We start from the raw sequence: 14279 nt of genomic DNA, 5'->3' as shown, positions 1-14279 counted from the left end.
TCATTTAGTACCTCCCCCATCTCCTACGGGCTACACACAAGGGCAGTCTTGCTGATCTTTGAGGGGCCCTATTCTCTCCCTAGTTACCCTTTTGTCCTTAATGCATTTGTAAAAACTCTTTGGATTCTCCTTAATTCTATTTGCCATGTCCCGTTTTTGCCCTCCTGATTTCCCTCTTAAGTATACTCCTACTTCCTTTGTACTGTAAGGATTCACTCGATCTATCCTGTCTATACCTTACATATGCTTCCTTCTTTTTCTTAACCGAACCCTCAACTTCTTTAGTCATCCAGCATTCCCTATACCTACCAGCCTTTCCTTTCACCCTGACAGGAATATACTTTCTCTGGATTCTCACTTCTTTGCGCTCAGTGAGATTCTCATTATTTTCAGTTTTTATGCCAAAATAAAAGATTGTATATAATTTTAAATGATCGTGAATGTGTATTCAAGATGAATACATTAAGATTTTCAATTACTTGGAATTAATATTTGAAAATGCTTATAAAATGGGTTTTCTGAAGAGTTTGAAACATCATTGAAACATGTCAGATTCTTAAGGGGCTAGATGGATTAAATGCAGAAAGGATTTTTACACTCCTGGGAGAGTCTAGGACCAGAAGGTATAATCTCAGAATAAGAAGTGCCAATTTAAGACTGAGAATGAGAAGGAATTTCTTCTCTCAGAGTTGAGTGTCTTTGGAACTCCTTTTCACAGAGTCCCTGCATATGTGTAGATTCTTGATCAAGGGTTATGATGAAAGAGGATGTAAGGACTGTTTGATCAGCCATGATCCTCTTGAAGAGTGAAACAGGCTTGAGGGGCCTACTCCTGTTTCTTATGCCTATCACCATGCATGTAACAGGGCAATCAGTCATTTTGGGCACAGGAGTCTCACAAACCTATAAAACTCTACACAATTTTAAATTCTTTCACTTTCAGTTGCCTAGCCACTAAGCTTCGGATTGTCCTCCTCACACTCTCCAACGCTCCACTTTCTTCCTTTAAGATACTTAATGAAATTTCTCTTTGGCCAAGTTTTTTGTTTCCCCTATTAACAATATACAAAATAAGAGTGAAAACTTTAATCACAAGTGGCTTCTTTTGGGGATAGGTGATAACAGGAATTTCTGTGCCTGTCACAGAAGCTGGACTGTATTAAGCTGTCAACAGCTTGAAGCACTTCTCTATCCACTTCTATTTTGTTCAAATGGCCCACAATCTATAGGTAATCAGTCAATGTGACATTTTATAAATTCTTACTTTGAAAATAGAACCAGTGTGACACAAGGTTGGGATACAGACAGACTCTAATCTCACACCTTTAATGTTTTGTCTGAGCTGAAATGTCCCTTTTTTTTAATTCACTCATAAAATCTTAAGTTATCTCAGGACTGTAACTTGAAAGTAGTTCTGGGATTTACGTTTTAATCAATACAAACTTGCATCCCCATTCTAAGTGATTAAAGACTTAGCAGCTGTCTAGGTTGTTCAATATATTGCATCAGATATATGACACTTTGATCTTACACTATAAATTCTGTGTTCTATGATCCTGCCCCACTAGCTATCTGACAAAGAAACAGTGCGCTGAAAGTTTGTGCTTTCAAATAAACCCTGTTGGACCATAACCTGGTGTTGTCTGATTTCCAACATTATCCACCGCAGTCCAACACCGGCACTTCCACATCACTTCTAGATATCAGAAGTCAAAGGTCTGAAAGATGTGTCAAAAGGAGTCTTGGAATGTTTAACATGCTCAAAGTGTTACAGACTGCAATTTCCTGTTCTTGGGATTCTCAGGTGTGAAGGAATGTCAATCTTGTTTAATAGGAATCACTAATTGAAAGAATACATACTCCCATGTTGTGAGAGAGGTTATCTTTACTAACTCACTCACCAGCTTGCCATATTCATTAATACTGGATTCCCATTCATTCATAACCCATTGTTCACTATAACATCTGTTTCATTCATTCATAAAACCACGTTTTGTAGGATATTTTACTACTACAATGTAGACTAAAATTAAAACATCCCTTTCAACCTATTCACCTTAAACCCTTATCAGGTCTATTTCTTTCACCACTCACCGATTTTGGACGTTATTTGAACATGATCCTAGCAGTGAATTCTTGAGCTAATTAAGAGAAATCTGGAAAGTGATGCACAATGTAGGCAAGTTTCAAAACCAGGGCCGACCAACCACAATGTCACTCTGCTGGGTTAAACAGAGTGAAAGCCACCAAGGTCACCTTAGAATAACAGAGTACATTGCAGCCGCTGAAGAATTTAAAGCTGGGAGGCTGCCAGAATATGCTCAAAGTGCGAGTTCAGTTAAGACAGAGAATCATTCCTAATCTAGTATGCTGTCTAAGTTAAGCAGCAAAAATGTTAATCACACATCCTTTGACTACTCTTAACATTGCCATAATTATCCTAAAAGGCAAACAATTTTTAGAAATTGATTTAGCTTTCTACATCTAGGACAGAACTAATTATTTAGCCTCACCTTTCTTTACCAGCATTGCCAGATATTCTTCATTGCAATTCTTGCAAGCATCAATTTGATCCGGATGCTCCATGTTGGCAAGATCCCTCACATCACAAATCTTTACAATCCAACGCTAGCTAACTAACATTGCCTCACATGTCTCGATCTTTCACAACCCATCGCTAGTGGGCATGTGCTGCTAAACAATTCAACAAAGGACGAGAGCATCTTAAAATCATACCACAGCTCAAAGCCATTTGAACTGCTGCGTATTTATAGGCACTACAAGCATGTTTATAGTCTGCTTCCCTGTGGGCGGAGGGGTGTGTGTGAAGGACACAGGAAGCTGCACATAATCTAAGAGATTGGGAGTTAAAAATTAACTAACATTTGAACAGTAACCAGTTAAAGGTAAACATGATAGAAATACAACTCTCTGTATTGAAATGAAGACTACTGCATCAGGTTGTACACGGATCAGCATTAGATAGAAGATTCCCCCACATTCCATCCTATCCCTAGGCAGGAAAATAAAAAAGGACCACTTCAAAAATTGCTAAGTTCCAAGTAAATAATTATTAGGAAAAGAGATTAAAGAAAGCACTGTTGAGAAATCAAGAACCTAAACTTACCTTGTATAAAGGTTAACTTTTGCATGAGGCTTTTTCCCAGGATGGAGGGCTCAAATACTAGGGGGGACAGGTTCTAGTGCAGGGCTGGGGGTGCTAGCTTAAAGAAGATGTGCAAGACAAGTTTTTCACACAAAGGATGGTGAGTACCTGAAACACGTTGCCAGAGGAGATGGTGGAAGCAGACACAATAGCAGCATTCAAGAAGCACCTAGACAAATGCATGATTCGGAAAGGAATAGAGGGATACGGATCCTGTAAGTGAAGACTGTTTTTGTATGGAAGGGCAAAATGTGGTGGCGTAGGCTTGGAGGGGTGCAGGGCTTGTTCCTGTGCTGTATTGTTCTTTGTTCTTGTTCGCATCACTAGGCTGCCTAACCTATCTTGGAATGAAATGGGTCCATCCATTATCATCAGAGTGGTCTGCGGTAGACTATAAATAAAGATACAATGTTGCTGTGGATGACAGTTCAAAGATAATGTCTACCTTGAGAACAACTCTCAAACCAAATATGCAACTAATCTTTTTGTAAAGAGCTGTGGCAAAGTGAGCTACTGCTCTGTTCGAAGGTTCCATAATGGAATTCCACACAAATGGCTGATATATGCAGACTCTTCAGGGAAAGCACAAAACTGTCAGAATGGCCATTGTTCAGATGGGATATTAATCCAAGGCTCTGCCTTCCTCCTTAGGTAGATATAAAAGGATCCCCGACAAACGGGGCGGCACGGTGGCACAGTGGTTAGCACTACTGCCTGACAGAGCCAAAGACCCGGTTCAATTCCTGCCTCGGGCAACTGTGTGTGTGTCTCCCAGTGTCAGCGTGGGTTTCCTCCGGGTGCTCCGGTTTCCTCCCACAGACCAAAGATGTGCAGGTTAGGTGAATTGGCAATGCTAAATTGCCCATAGCATTAGTAGAATGGGTAAAAGTAGAGGAAATGGGTCTGGGTGGGTTGCTCTTTGGAGGGTCAGTATGGACTTGTTGGGCCGAAGGGCCTGTTTCCACACTAAGTAATCTAAAAAAATACAAAAAATACCTGTGAAGGCCTCCTGCTTTCCTATCTATCCATTAAAAAAAATATCACACACAGACTTTCTGGGTACTATCACATGGTTGTCCATGGGATCCAACTGAGTGCAAACTGGTTGCAACATTCCCTATCTTTGCAACAATGGCTTTTAAAAAAATGGTATTTCCTTGGCTATGAAAACAAGGAGATATTCTGAAATTATGATAAGCCCTACATAAATGCAAGTTTTGTCTACAAGGTGAGACTCTGATGAAGTCTGTTGAAACAGCACAGATAATTGTTAAATATTAAGAAGCAAAAGTTTTCAACATTAGACAGTACAGCACCATGCAGATCTTATGAGTGCACCCTAAATATGTAGCATGCACAAGCCCAATGAATCTGGGTTTTGAAAAATGCAAACTGTGAAAGTCCCACAAAATGGTGTTGGGTCAGGATCCTGGTGTAACCTCGCCCTCTCCCCAGGTACAATGCAATTCCAGCAGGGAATCCTTGTGGGTTCAGCAGGAAAGCAATTGAGCCATTACAAAAAGTACCCCTCCTTTCCCACATTGCACGAGTTCCTCACTTTGTCTGAACCTTACCAGGGCTACCAAATCAGCACACCAAGACGACTCTTTTCAGGGAAACCAACTGACTAAAATCCATAGCCTTTTGCAACAAGTTAGAAGGTAGAAACCCATTGCCCGTACTGAGAAGGTGCCTGCCATTGACGGGCAGCAGAGACAGATATGCATGGAGCTGAATGATGTGTAGCCTGGAGCATCGCTATTTAACGGAACACTGGGCCAATTAGCATGGGGCTGCCACCATTCACCAGTCATTGCATCATGATGCTCTCAATTCACTTGGTGTGCAGTATCTAGTCTGTAGAGCTCGCTGACTTCCTCTTGGCCCTTGGAGCTTACCTCATTGTAGCTCCTGAGTTCCAATAGCAGGTCCTCCAGGCAACTGAGAGGCCTGGTGATGATTGTTGGTGGTGGTTGGCGGTTGGTAGAGGATACCTTAAAATGGGTCATTTCTCCATTCCTGCAGCAGCTTCAAAAATGCAACTGTTGTTAAGGCCTTGCAATCCATGCTATGACCACATTAATGTGAAATACCTCCTTCATTCAAATGGATACTTCATCCCACGGACTGTGGAGACTGGAGGTCAGAGTGATTAACAGTGTGGTCTGGGAAACAGTAATGGCTGCCAGATTTTGAGCCTTTTTTCAAATTTGTTCAAGGGATGTGGGTGCCGCTGGCTGGGGCAGCATTCAATTGACCATCTCTATATGCCCTTGAACAGAGTAGCTTGCCAGGCCATTTCAGAGTCAACCACATGGCTAAGACTCTGGAGTCATCTGTAGCCAGATCACACAGGATGGCAGATTTCCATCCCGAAAGGACATTCGTGAATCAAATGGATATATTTATAACAAGTGGCAATGGTTACATGGCCATAGTTAGACCAGCTTTCAATTCCAGTTTTTGTTTAAATTTAAATTCAGTAAAAAAAGTGTACAATTAAAGAGTACATTTGCAGAATATTAGTGCTGATGACTCAAGATTATTAATCTAGTAACATTACCACTACGACACCTCTCTAGAGGTGTGTGCTCATCACTCTCCCCACCCCTGGAACAGGACAGAGTGCCAGAATGCAGATCGTTTCTAAGACAATAACTCACAAAGTGATGGGAAAGAATGGGTCATAAACATTGTTTTTTTTCTTTAATGTATCTCCATTTAATGGAAAGGGGTTATTGTGAGAAATTTCTCCTGAAAGTCTTACCCCAGGATCACTAGCTATTTAGCAGCTTTCATGAGTTTTCAATTGCTCATGCCCTAGCAAGTGCACATACAGACTGGAGATTGACAGGATGTGTGAATGCCACATCATAATATGGCATTCCTGAAGAAGGGCCTGTGCCCGAAACGTCGAATCTCCTGTTCCCTGGATGCTGCCTGACCTGCTGTGCTGTTCCAGCAATAAAGTTTCAACTTTGATCTCCAGCATCTGCAGACCTCACTTTCTCCTCACATCATAATATGACCTCAAACCAGAGGAGGAAAAAGTTAAAAACCACACAACACCAGGTTCGAATGCTTGTACTTTCAAATAAACGTGTTGGACAATAACCTGGTGTTGTGTGATTTTTAAACTTTGTTTAGCCCAGTCCAACACCGGCTCCTCCACATCAGAGGAAGACAGACCTGTCTTCCTACAAAAAGGACTTGATGTGCATTTCCTTACCATTCAGAGTCTAATGACTTTATGTGACTGCAGAACCCTACTATCGGCAGCAAAATTCTTTATAAAGAAAATTCAATCAGTTGGTTGATAAAAATCAATGGCCAAACTTTAGTTCCACAGCAAACTGACTTTGCCACAAAAAAAGTTAACAATATGGCAAAACATAATTCCTGGTTAAAAGGTGATTAACAAATCGAAGAGAGAATATTGGAGGTGGCGAGGAAGACTTGCAAGAATTGGAGATTTACCAAGAGTATTGAAAATTCCAAGTGCATATACAAAATAAAAAGATTAGTTATATGCAAACAGATGGAATTTATCCTTAACATATTCCATGACATTCACAATTCTGAAATCTCTACCTTCTGACATTTATATTGCAGGCACGTTCACACAGCCAGTCTGGATAGGCAATTGTTGGGATTGCAAAAAGCATCTTTTAATTCTATGCAACAGTCAAACACTAAACACTACATTATCGCATTCAAGTCACGAATCAATTCCGTACAAGCTCGGTCATTTCTTGATGAAACAAACGCTTGTTTAAATATCAACAGGAACAGCCCACATTGATCAAGGAACAGTGTCAAGACATTTGAATTGGATGCAAAGCATCCCCTCAGCTGCTAAGTATCAATGCTTGTCCTCACCACGAACAAAAGGATCTGGGCTGACATTCTAAGCAGGTGTTGCATTGCATAAGATGCAGTGTTCCAGATTAAATCTTAAAATGGGGCCCCACATTACCTCTCAAGTCGGCATTAAAAATCCATGGTATTGCATTTGTCCTACAACAACCCTATGAGGTAAACCGATCTCACCATACTGCTGGTTTTGGGAGTTTGCTGCCACACTTCTATCATCCCAACCTGGATTGTAATATGATTTGGAGATGCCGGTATTGGACTGGAGTGTACAAAGTTAAAAATCACATTCACGATAGTCACGATCACCTGATGAAGGAGCGTCGCTCCGAAAGCTAGTGTGCTTCCAATTAAACCTGTTGGACTATAACCTGGTGTTGTGTGATTTTTAACATTGGATTGTAATACTTATTGTAGATGCCAGTGTATAAGCTGACTTCTAAAGTCTCAAAAACAAAATCGCTCCATAAATAGGCAGCAGCTCACTTTTATGCCAAGTGAGAGTGGGTGATAACCAGCTTTGTCTTTCATCACACAGTGGTTTGACAGTGTTTTAAATGCTTGTGCATTTTTTTTTAAATTCATTCACAGGATATAGGCATTGCTGGCTGGCCAGCATTTATTGGTCATTCCAAGTTGCCCTTGAAAAGGGTCGTGGTGAGCTGCCTTCTTGAACCACTGCAGTCCACACAATAAGTTGACCCACAATGCCCTTTAGGGAGGGAATTCCAGGATTTTGACCCAGCAAGTGAAGGAATGGCAACACATTTCCAAGTCAGAATGATGAGTGGCGACTGATGGCTTGAAGGGGAACTGGGATGTGGTTGTGTTCCCAGGTATCTGCTCCCCTTGCCCTTTTGAATGCAAGTGGTTATGAGATTGGAAGGTGCCATTTAAGGATCTTAAATGAATTTCTGCAGTGCATCTTGCAGATAGGACACACCTTTGCTCCTGAGCATTCGTGGTGGAGGGAGTGGATGTTTGTGGACATGGTGACGATCAACTGGCTGCTTTGTCCTGGATGATTTCATGTTCCTCGAGTGTTGTTGGAGCTGCATCTATCCAGGCAAGTGGGAGTATTCCCGACTTGTGCCTTGTAGATGATGGACCGGCTTTGGGGAGTCAGTTCATGCGTTACTCACCACAGAATTCCTAGCCTCTCTGATCTACTCTTGTAGCCACTGTATTTATGTGTTAAGTCCAATTAAGTTTCTGCGCAATGGTAACCCCAAATATGTTAATAGTGGGGAATTCAGTGATAGCAACAGTGATGGTAATTTCTTTGAATATCAAAGGGTGGTGGCTAAATTGTCTCTTATTGGAGATGGTCATTACTTGCCATGTCAGTCCAAGCATGGATATTGTCCAGAGGAGTCACAAATGGTATGGGACATCATAAATAATTGGCAAATATCCCCACTTCTGACCTTATGCTGGAGGGAAGGTCAGTGATGAAGCAGCTGAAGATGATTGGGCCTAGGACATTACTCTGATGAACTCCTGCAGAGATGACTGACCTTGAACAACCACAACCATCATTCTATGCAGAATATGACTTCAATCAACAGAAAGTTTGCCCTGATAGCTGTTGATTCCAGTTTTGCTGGCACTCCTCGATGCCACACTCATTGCAAGACATCCTGTATTTCCTGCTTGCACCCAGTTATAAAGCTCCTAGTTAGTAAATAAAATTCACTCGAGGTCAAAAACTGATGCTGTGCTCTGTAAAAGGGGCAGGCATTTGCATAAGCACAATCTTGGGCAGATCGCCAGATCATTTGCTTTTTGAACTGAGGGAATGAACCAGTTTTGGTTGACAATGAACCCTCATTACTTTTCAGAAACTGACATAACTGAAGGATTTTGCATATGAACAAATTAGTGTCAAAAGCCTAAAGTTTGTCACAGGTTGTATTGTGGGACACAACCAAAGACTGCAAACACAAATCATTTCAGCTATCCTGCACCCACAATGAACACTTTTAAAAGGGTTTCAAATAGCAATCATGCGTAGCTGGACATTTAACTGCAATTTGATTAAGTCTGATGAACAAAGAATGTGTCTTGGAATGCTGTTAACTGATCAATTAGTTTGTGCTATTTCAGCTTCTACCTTCACCTCAGGTGTATGTCCCAAATTTTAATGTTTTTTTGTAATTTTTTTTTTAAGAAGTGATTTTATTTTGTGTTGTTTTATTTTCATGCCCTCATTTGTGTCTGTTAAAATCTTTTAATGTGATTGGCTGCTTGGACATCCTGATATTGGATCTTGGACTAGAGCTGCAGTGAAGAACTGCAATCAACTGCACTGTCAGTACATACCGATAGGTGAAGTGCTTGTCAGAGATATCACAGCAAGATTCTTTCAAGGTCAGCTGTGAGTTTCTTCACTTCATGACAGCCCATAAACTCTGGGATAATGAACCATTCAAATGAAAAGGTTCCAATGATTGAATCACCTACCCATGTAGCGGAAGGTCTCCTCTGCCTGGGCAGGAGATAACTCGCTGGAAGCATGGCCAGGGTATTCAGGAACCTGCTCCCAGTCCTTGTTCTGATAGTGATAGAGGGAGTCTGCCCGCAGGTGGTACCTGGCCAGCTGATCTTCAATCAGGCTCACAAGTTCCACTTCAGGCAAATCCTCACTGCTGCACACATCTGGTAACAGGAACAGAAATACTTTATTAGGATCACCACTTCACAGTCGTCAGATCAGAATCACAATTGTGTTGTACACACCGGAGTACTGCGTGCAGTCATATTAAGCTCTGAACAATTGCAGCAAGACTTCCTTACTCTGGTAAAAGTAAACTGCTTGCCATAAGGGCTAACAATTTGCCTGCTCAGTTGCTTGCTGGACAAGCATGCAGAGCCAGGGGCAGAAATCAGAGATCCCAGTTTTGCTCCTGACCCACAAGCCCCCAGCCCACATCCCCATAGTCAGAAGCCTTGTTTACTGGGTCCTGATGTAAACCCTGACCCAGACCTTTCCTGCACATTAAAGATGGTTTAAAAGCGTGTGATTTCTCTGTGCACTCAACACCTCTCAACTGTTACCATTTAAAAATAAGCTGGCTTCTATTCTTTTGGTCCAATGTGAATATCCTATTATCTAAATCTGTCACCTTATATCCTTTTGCAGATTCTGTTTTTGGCACACCATTTGTTGCCACTGAGCTCCACATCATCAAAACAGGATACATTGCAATTATCCTTGAACAAACTTGTTAATATTAAACTCATTAACAGCTGAGGTTCCAATGCTGATCCTTGTCGCACCTCACAATTAACCGCCCGTTAACTTGAAAATGACTCATTTCTTCCAACTGTTTTCCAACCATTAGCCAATCCTCAATAAATATCAATACATTCCTCCAGGTCAATAAGCATCAACGTTGTATGATAAACATCCATATAGCACCTTATCAAATGTCTTTTGAAAATCCAAATAAGCTACTTCCACTGGGTTATCTTTAGCTAAACTATCAATTAGATCTGGATGTAGGTTTGCTCGTTGAGCTGGAAGGTTCATTTTCAGATGTTTCGTCACCATACTAGGTAACATCTTCAGTGAGCCTCCAAATGAAGTACTGGTGGTATAGCCCACTTTCTGTTTGTGTGTTTGAGTCTCCTTGAGTCGGCGATGCCATTTCTTGTGGTGATGTCATTTCCTGTACTTTTTCTCAGGGGTTGGTAAATGGGATCCAAGTCAATGTGTTGGTTGATAGAGATCTGGTTGGAATGCGATGCTTCTAGGAATTCTCATCCATGTCTCTGTTTGGCTTGTCATAGGATGGATGTGTTGTCCAAGTCAAAGTGGTGTCCTTCCTCATCCGTACGTAAGGATACTAGTGAGAGTGGGTTGTGTCTTTTTGTGGCTAGTTGATAATCACGTATCCTGGTGGCTAGTTTTCTGCCTGTCTGTCCAATGTAGCGTTTGCTACAGTCCTTGCACGGTATTTTGTAAATGACATTAGTTTTGCTTGTTGTCTGTATGGGTCTTTCAAGTTCATTAGCTGCTGTTTTAGTGTGTTGGTGGTTTGTGGACTAACATGGGGTCTGAGTAGTCTGGCAGTCATTTCTGAGATGTTTTTGATGTAGAGGAGAGTGGCTATGATTTCTGGATGGGTTTTGTCTGCTTGTTTGGGTTTGTCGCAGAGAAATTGGCAGACTGCGTTCATTGGGTACCCGTTCTTTTTGAATACACTGTATAGGTGATTTTCCTCTGCTCTTCATATTTCCTCTGTGTTGCAGTGTGTGGTGGCTCAATGAAATAATGTTCTAATGCATCTTTGTTTGTGGATGTTGGCATGATTGCTTCTGTAGTTCAATATTTGGTCCGTATGTGTTGTTTTCCTGGAGATGCTGGTTTGAAGTGCCCTATTGGCTGTTTGCTCTGCTGTGACATCGAGGAATGGCAGTTTGTTGTTGTTTCCCTCCTCTTTAATGAATTTTAAGCCAGTAAGGGTATTATTGATGGTCTTGAAGGTTTCTTCTAACTTGTTTTGTTTACTGATGACATGCGTGTTATCCACGTAGTGAGCCCAAAGTTTGGGTTGGTTGTTTGGCTGGCAGAGCAGTTTGTTCAAGTCTCTGCATTACTGTCTCTGCTAAGAACTCTGATATTGGAGGTCCCATGGGTGTTGTTGGTTTGCCTGTAGATTTTGTTGTTGAAAGTGAAGTGGGTGGTAAGGCACAAGTCCTTTAGCTTGACGATATTGTCCTTGCTGAAGAAGTCGGTGGTGTTTGGTATATGTGTCTTTGGGTTCTTCTAATAACGTAGTCAGTGTTTCTAGCCACAAAAAGACAAGACCCACTCTCACTAGTATCCCTACATACAGATGAGAAAAGACACCACTTTGACTGGGACAACACATCCATCCCAGGAAAAGCCAAACAGAGGCATGCACGAGAATTCCCACAAGCATGGCATTCCAACCGAAACTCTATCAACAAACACACCGAATTAGACCCTATCACCCCCTGAGAAAAAGAACAAGAAATGACATCAGCAGAGGAAATGATATCACTGCAGGAAATGACATCGCCAACCCAAGGAAACCCAAACAAATAGAAAATGAGCTATACCACCAGTGCTTCAACTGAAGGCCCACTGAAGATGTTACCCAGTATGGTGACAAAACGTCTGAAAATGAACCTTCCAGCTCAGCGAGCAAACCTACATCCAGAATCTCAATTTGAGCTACAAATCTTCTCAAAACTCGCGACCAATTAGATCCTCAAAGAACTGCAATAGATTTCTTAAACATTTCACTTTTCATGAAAAGATGTTGACTCTAATCAAATTATTTTCTAAGTGCCTGTTACCAATTACTTCAAAAAGGATTCCAGCATTTTCAATGACTGGTAACTCTGTTTTCTCTCCATCTTTTGTCAACAGCAGTGTTACACTTTCCACCTTTCAATCCACTGGGACTAGTTTAAGGAATTCTGGAAGATTACTATCAATTCATGCGATCTTTTTATGTGTACAAGTAGCCCCTGCTAGCCAAAAGTACAGCGTTCCCATGAAACCTCTCAGTAGCCGAAAATGGCGTAAAGCGAAGGTGCATAATTTATATGGGAAAAAGTGTCGCCATTTTTTGTAAGTGGAAGTCCTCTTCAGATTCACAAAAACAGGTACTAATGTAAGTCTTTCGTAAAAGCAAAATTGAGTAAAGTGAATGTTCGAAAAGTGGGGGATATCTGTACTCCTAGCATTTGAAAAGACAGCTCATAATTGTTGGGGTGTTGGTCTCATTAATTTCTCCAGTAGATTTTTCCCTTACTAAACACTGATTATTTCAAGTTCCTCAGACTCAAACCTTAGGTTTCCCACCATTTCTGACCATTTTCTGACAAGAATACAATCGGTACCAATCAAGACATAGTGCAAGTGTTGGGAGTACACATTTATACTTAAGAATTTTGTGAATAAAAGTTGAAAATATGGCACAGTTTTGACATTTTCAGATCAGCTATCAAGGACTCAGGTCACCAATTTAATTTTTTTTAAAACAACTTCTCAGAGATCTCCTGGCTCAGAGGCAGGTACATTACCACTGCAGCACAAGAGCCCTCGCAGGTCACAAGTTTGTGCATTTGAAGTCATCTGTTGTGAACTGAAAGAAAAACAATGACTTTGGAGAGGAGAGTCAAAGCTTAAGGAGATAAGAGGAAGGGTTTATTGCTTTAACATGAACATTTTGGCTTTCAAGCGACTAGAGGCCTCAAGCAAATGATTGGTTAGCAACCATCTCTAAACTTAGAATTCTACATTATGACCTAGGGTGGTTTTGAAGTGTGCAGATGCTACACCAATCCCTTTAGAAATCCTGAAAACTTGATAAAATTTCCAATTACCAGTATTTCTGACTACCTTGTAAGATCTGAAAAGCTGAACTGTGACCAAATTTTCCAATGCAAATTCTCCAATTTTCAAATCCTGGATGACTGCAGTCAGACCTAGACTTCAACCATCTGTCAATATATGTCAGCAATTCAACTTTGCCACTGGCAAATCATGTGGATATGAGAAGTAATGACATCCTACCCTTTGCTCCTATACACCTGGCTAACTGGGTTTTTCTCCTGTTTTGCTTTGTTCTCAAAAACCATCATTCTGCAGAAACGGTTACCTTTTGTGTTGTGAGGGTGTGTGTTGAAATTAAGGGGACACAGTTTTAACTCCGATCATAGCTTAGATGTTACTCACTTAGATTAAATTTTGTTTATGATTCAAGGAGCATTCTGAGTTTATTAAAGAAGTTTGGTGAACATTTCTTCTATTCTCTTCAAAAATAGGAGTAATGGTCATATTGGCAAACGAAATCAGCATACTTCTGCTAATGGTGTGACTGATGGAGTAGTTGGGCTTCAGTATTAGCACATTTTCCCTGTCACAGTCATAACATGGTGTCACTGACAAAACATGTAGCAAACCTTGGAGAAAATTATACAAGATAGACACGCATACACCAATTGTGTTAAGTAACAGGAACATCCAAATAAGTTTCATCACCTTCTAAATGATTCTAGCATTTCAGAATTTTCCCATAATACTCCCTCATGTGAAGTAAAAGCACATCAGACACTAATTGGATTTTTCTCACAGATTTTAAAAGTTGTTCAAAGACCTTCTCAATCTGACACTTACATGAGCAAACATCTTCCTGGTTAAGTTATGGAGCAGAGACCTCCACCGAGCTCCAATATGTAAACAGCAGTAAATAGCTTGCTC

The 14279-nt window shown here is 40.9% G+C and overlaps 1 protein-coding gene across 2 annotated transcripts in view; it reads right to left on the bottom strand.

The window, feature by feature from the left end:
• trak2 (trafficking protein, kinesin binding 2) overlaps positions 1-14279 on the bottom strand; it is an 84278-nt gene that overhangs the window by 35981 nt on the left and 34018 nt on the right. The window contains exon 3 of one of the 2 annotated variants that reach the window (XM_043693258.1): positions 9503-9697. In XM_043693258.1, coding sequence (XP_043549193.1) covers positions 9503-9697 — 195 coding nt within the window. Of the gene's footprint in view, positions 1-2513; positions 2734-9502; positions 9698-14279 lie in introns of those variants that run through there. The other variant, XM_043693260.1, reaches the window with a different exon arrangement.

Source organism: Chiloscyllium plagiosum, chromosome 7 (genome assembly GCF_004010195.1).
Source record: "Chiloscyllium plagiosum isolate BGI_BamShark_2017 chromosome 7, ASM401019v2, whole genome shotgun sequence".
Classification (NCBI taxonomy): Eukaryota; Metazoa; Chordata; class Chondrichthyes; order Orectolobiformes; family Hemiscylliidae; genus Chiloscyllium; species Chiloscyllium plagiosum.
The sequence above is the reverse complement of the archived record's forward strand: the minus strand, read 5'-3'. Positions and strand labels throughout refer to the sequence as shown.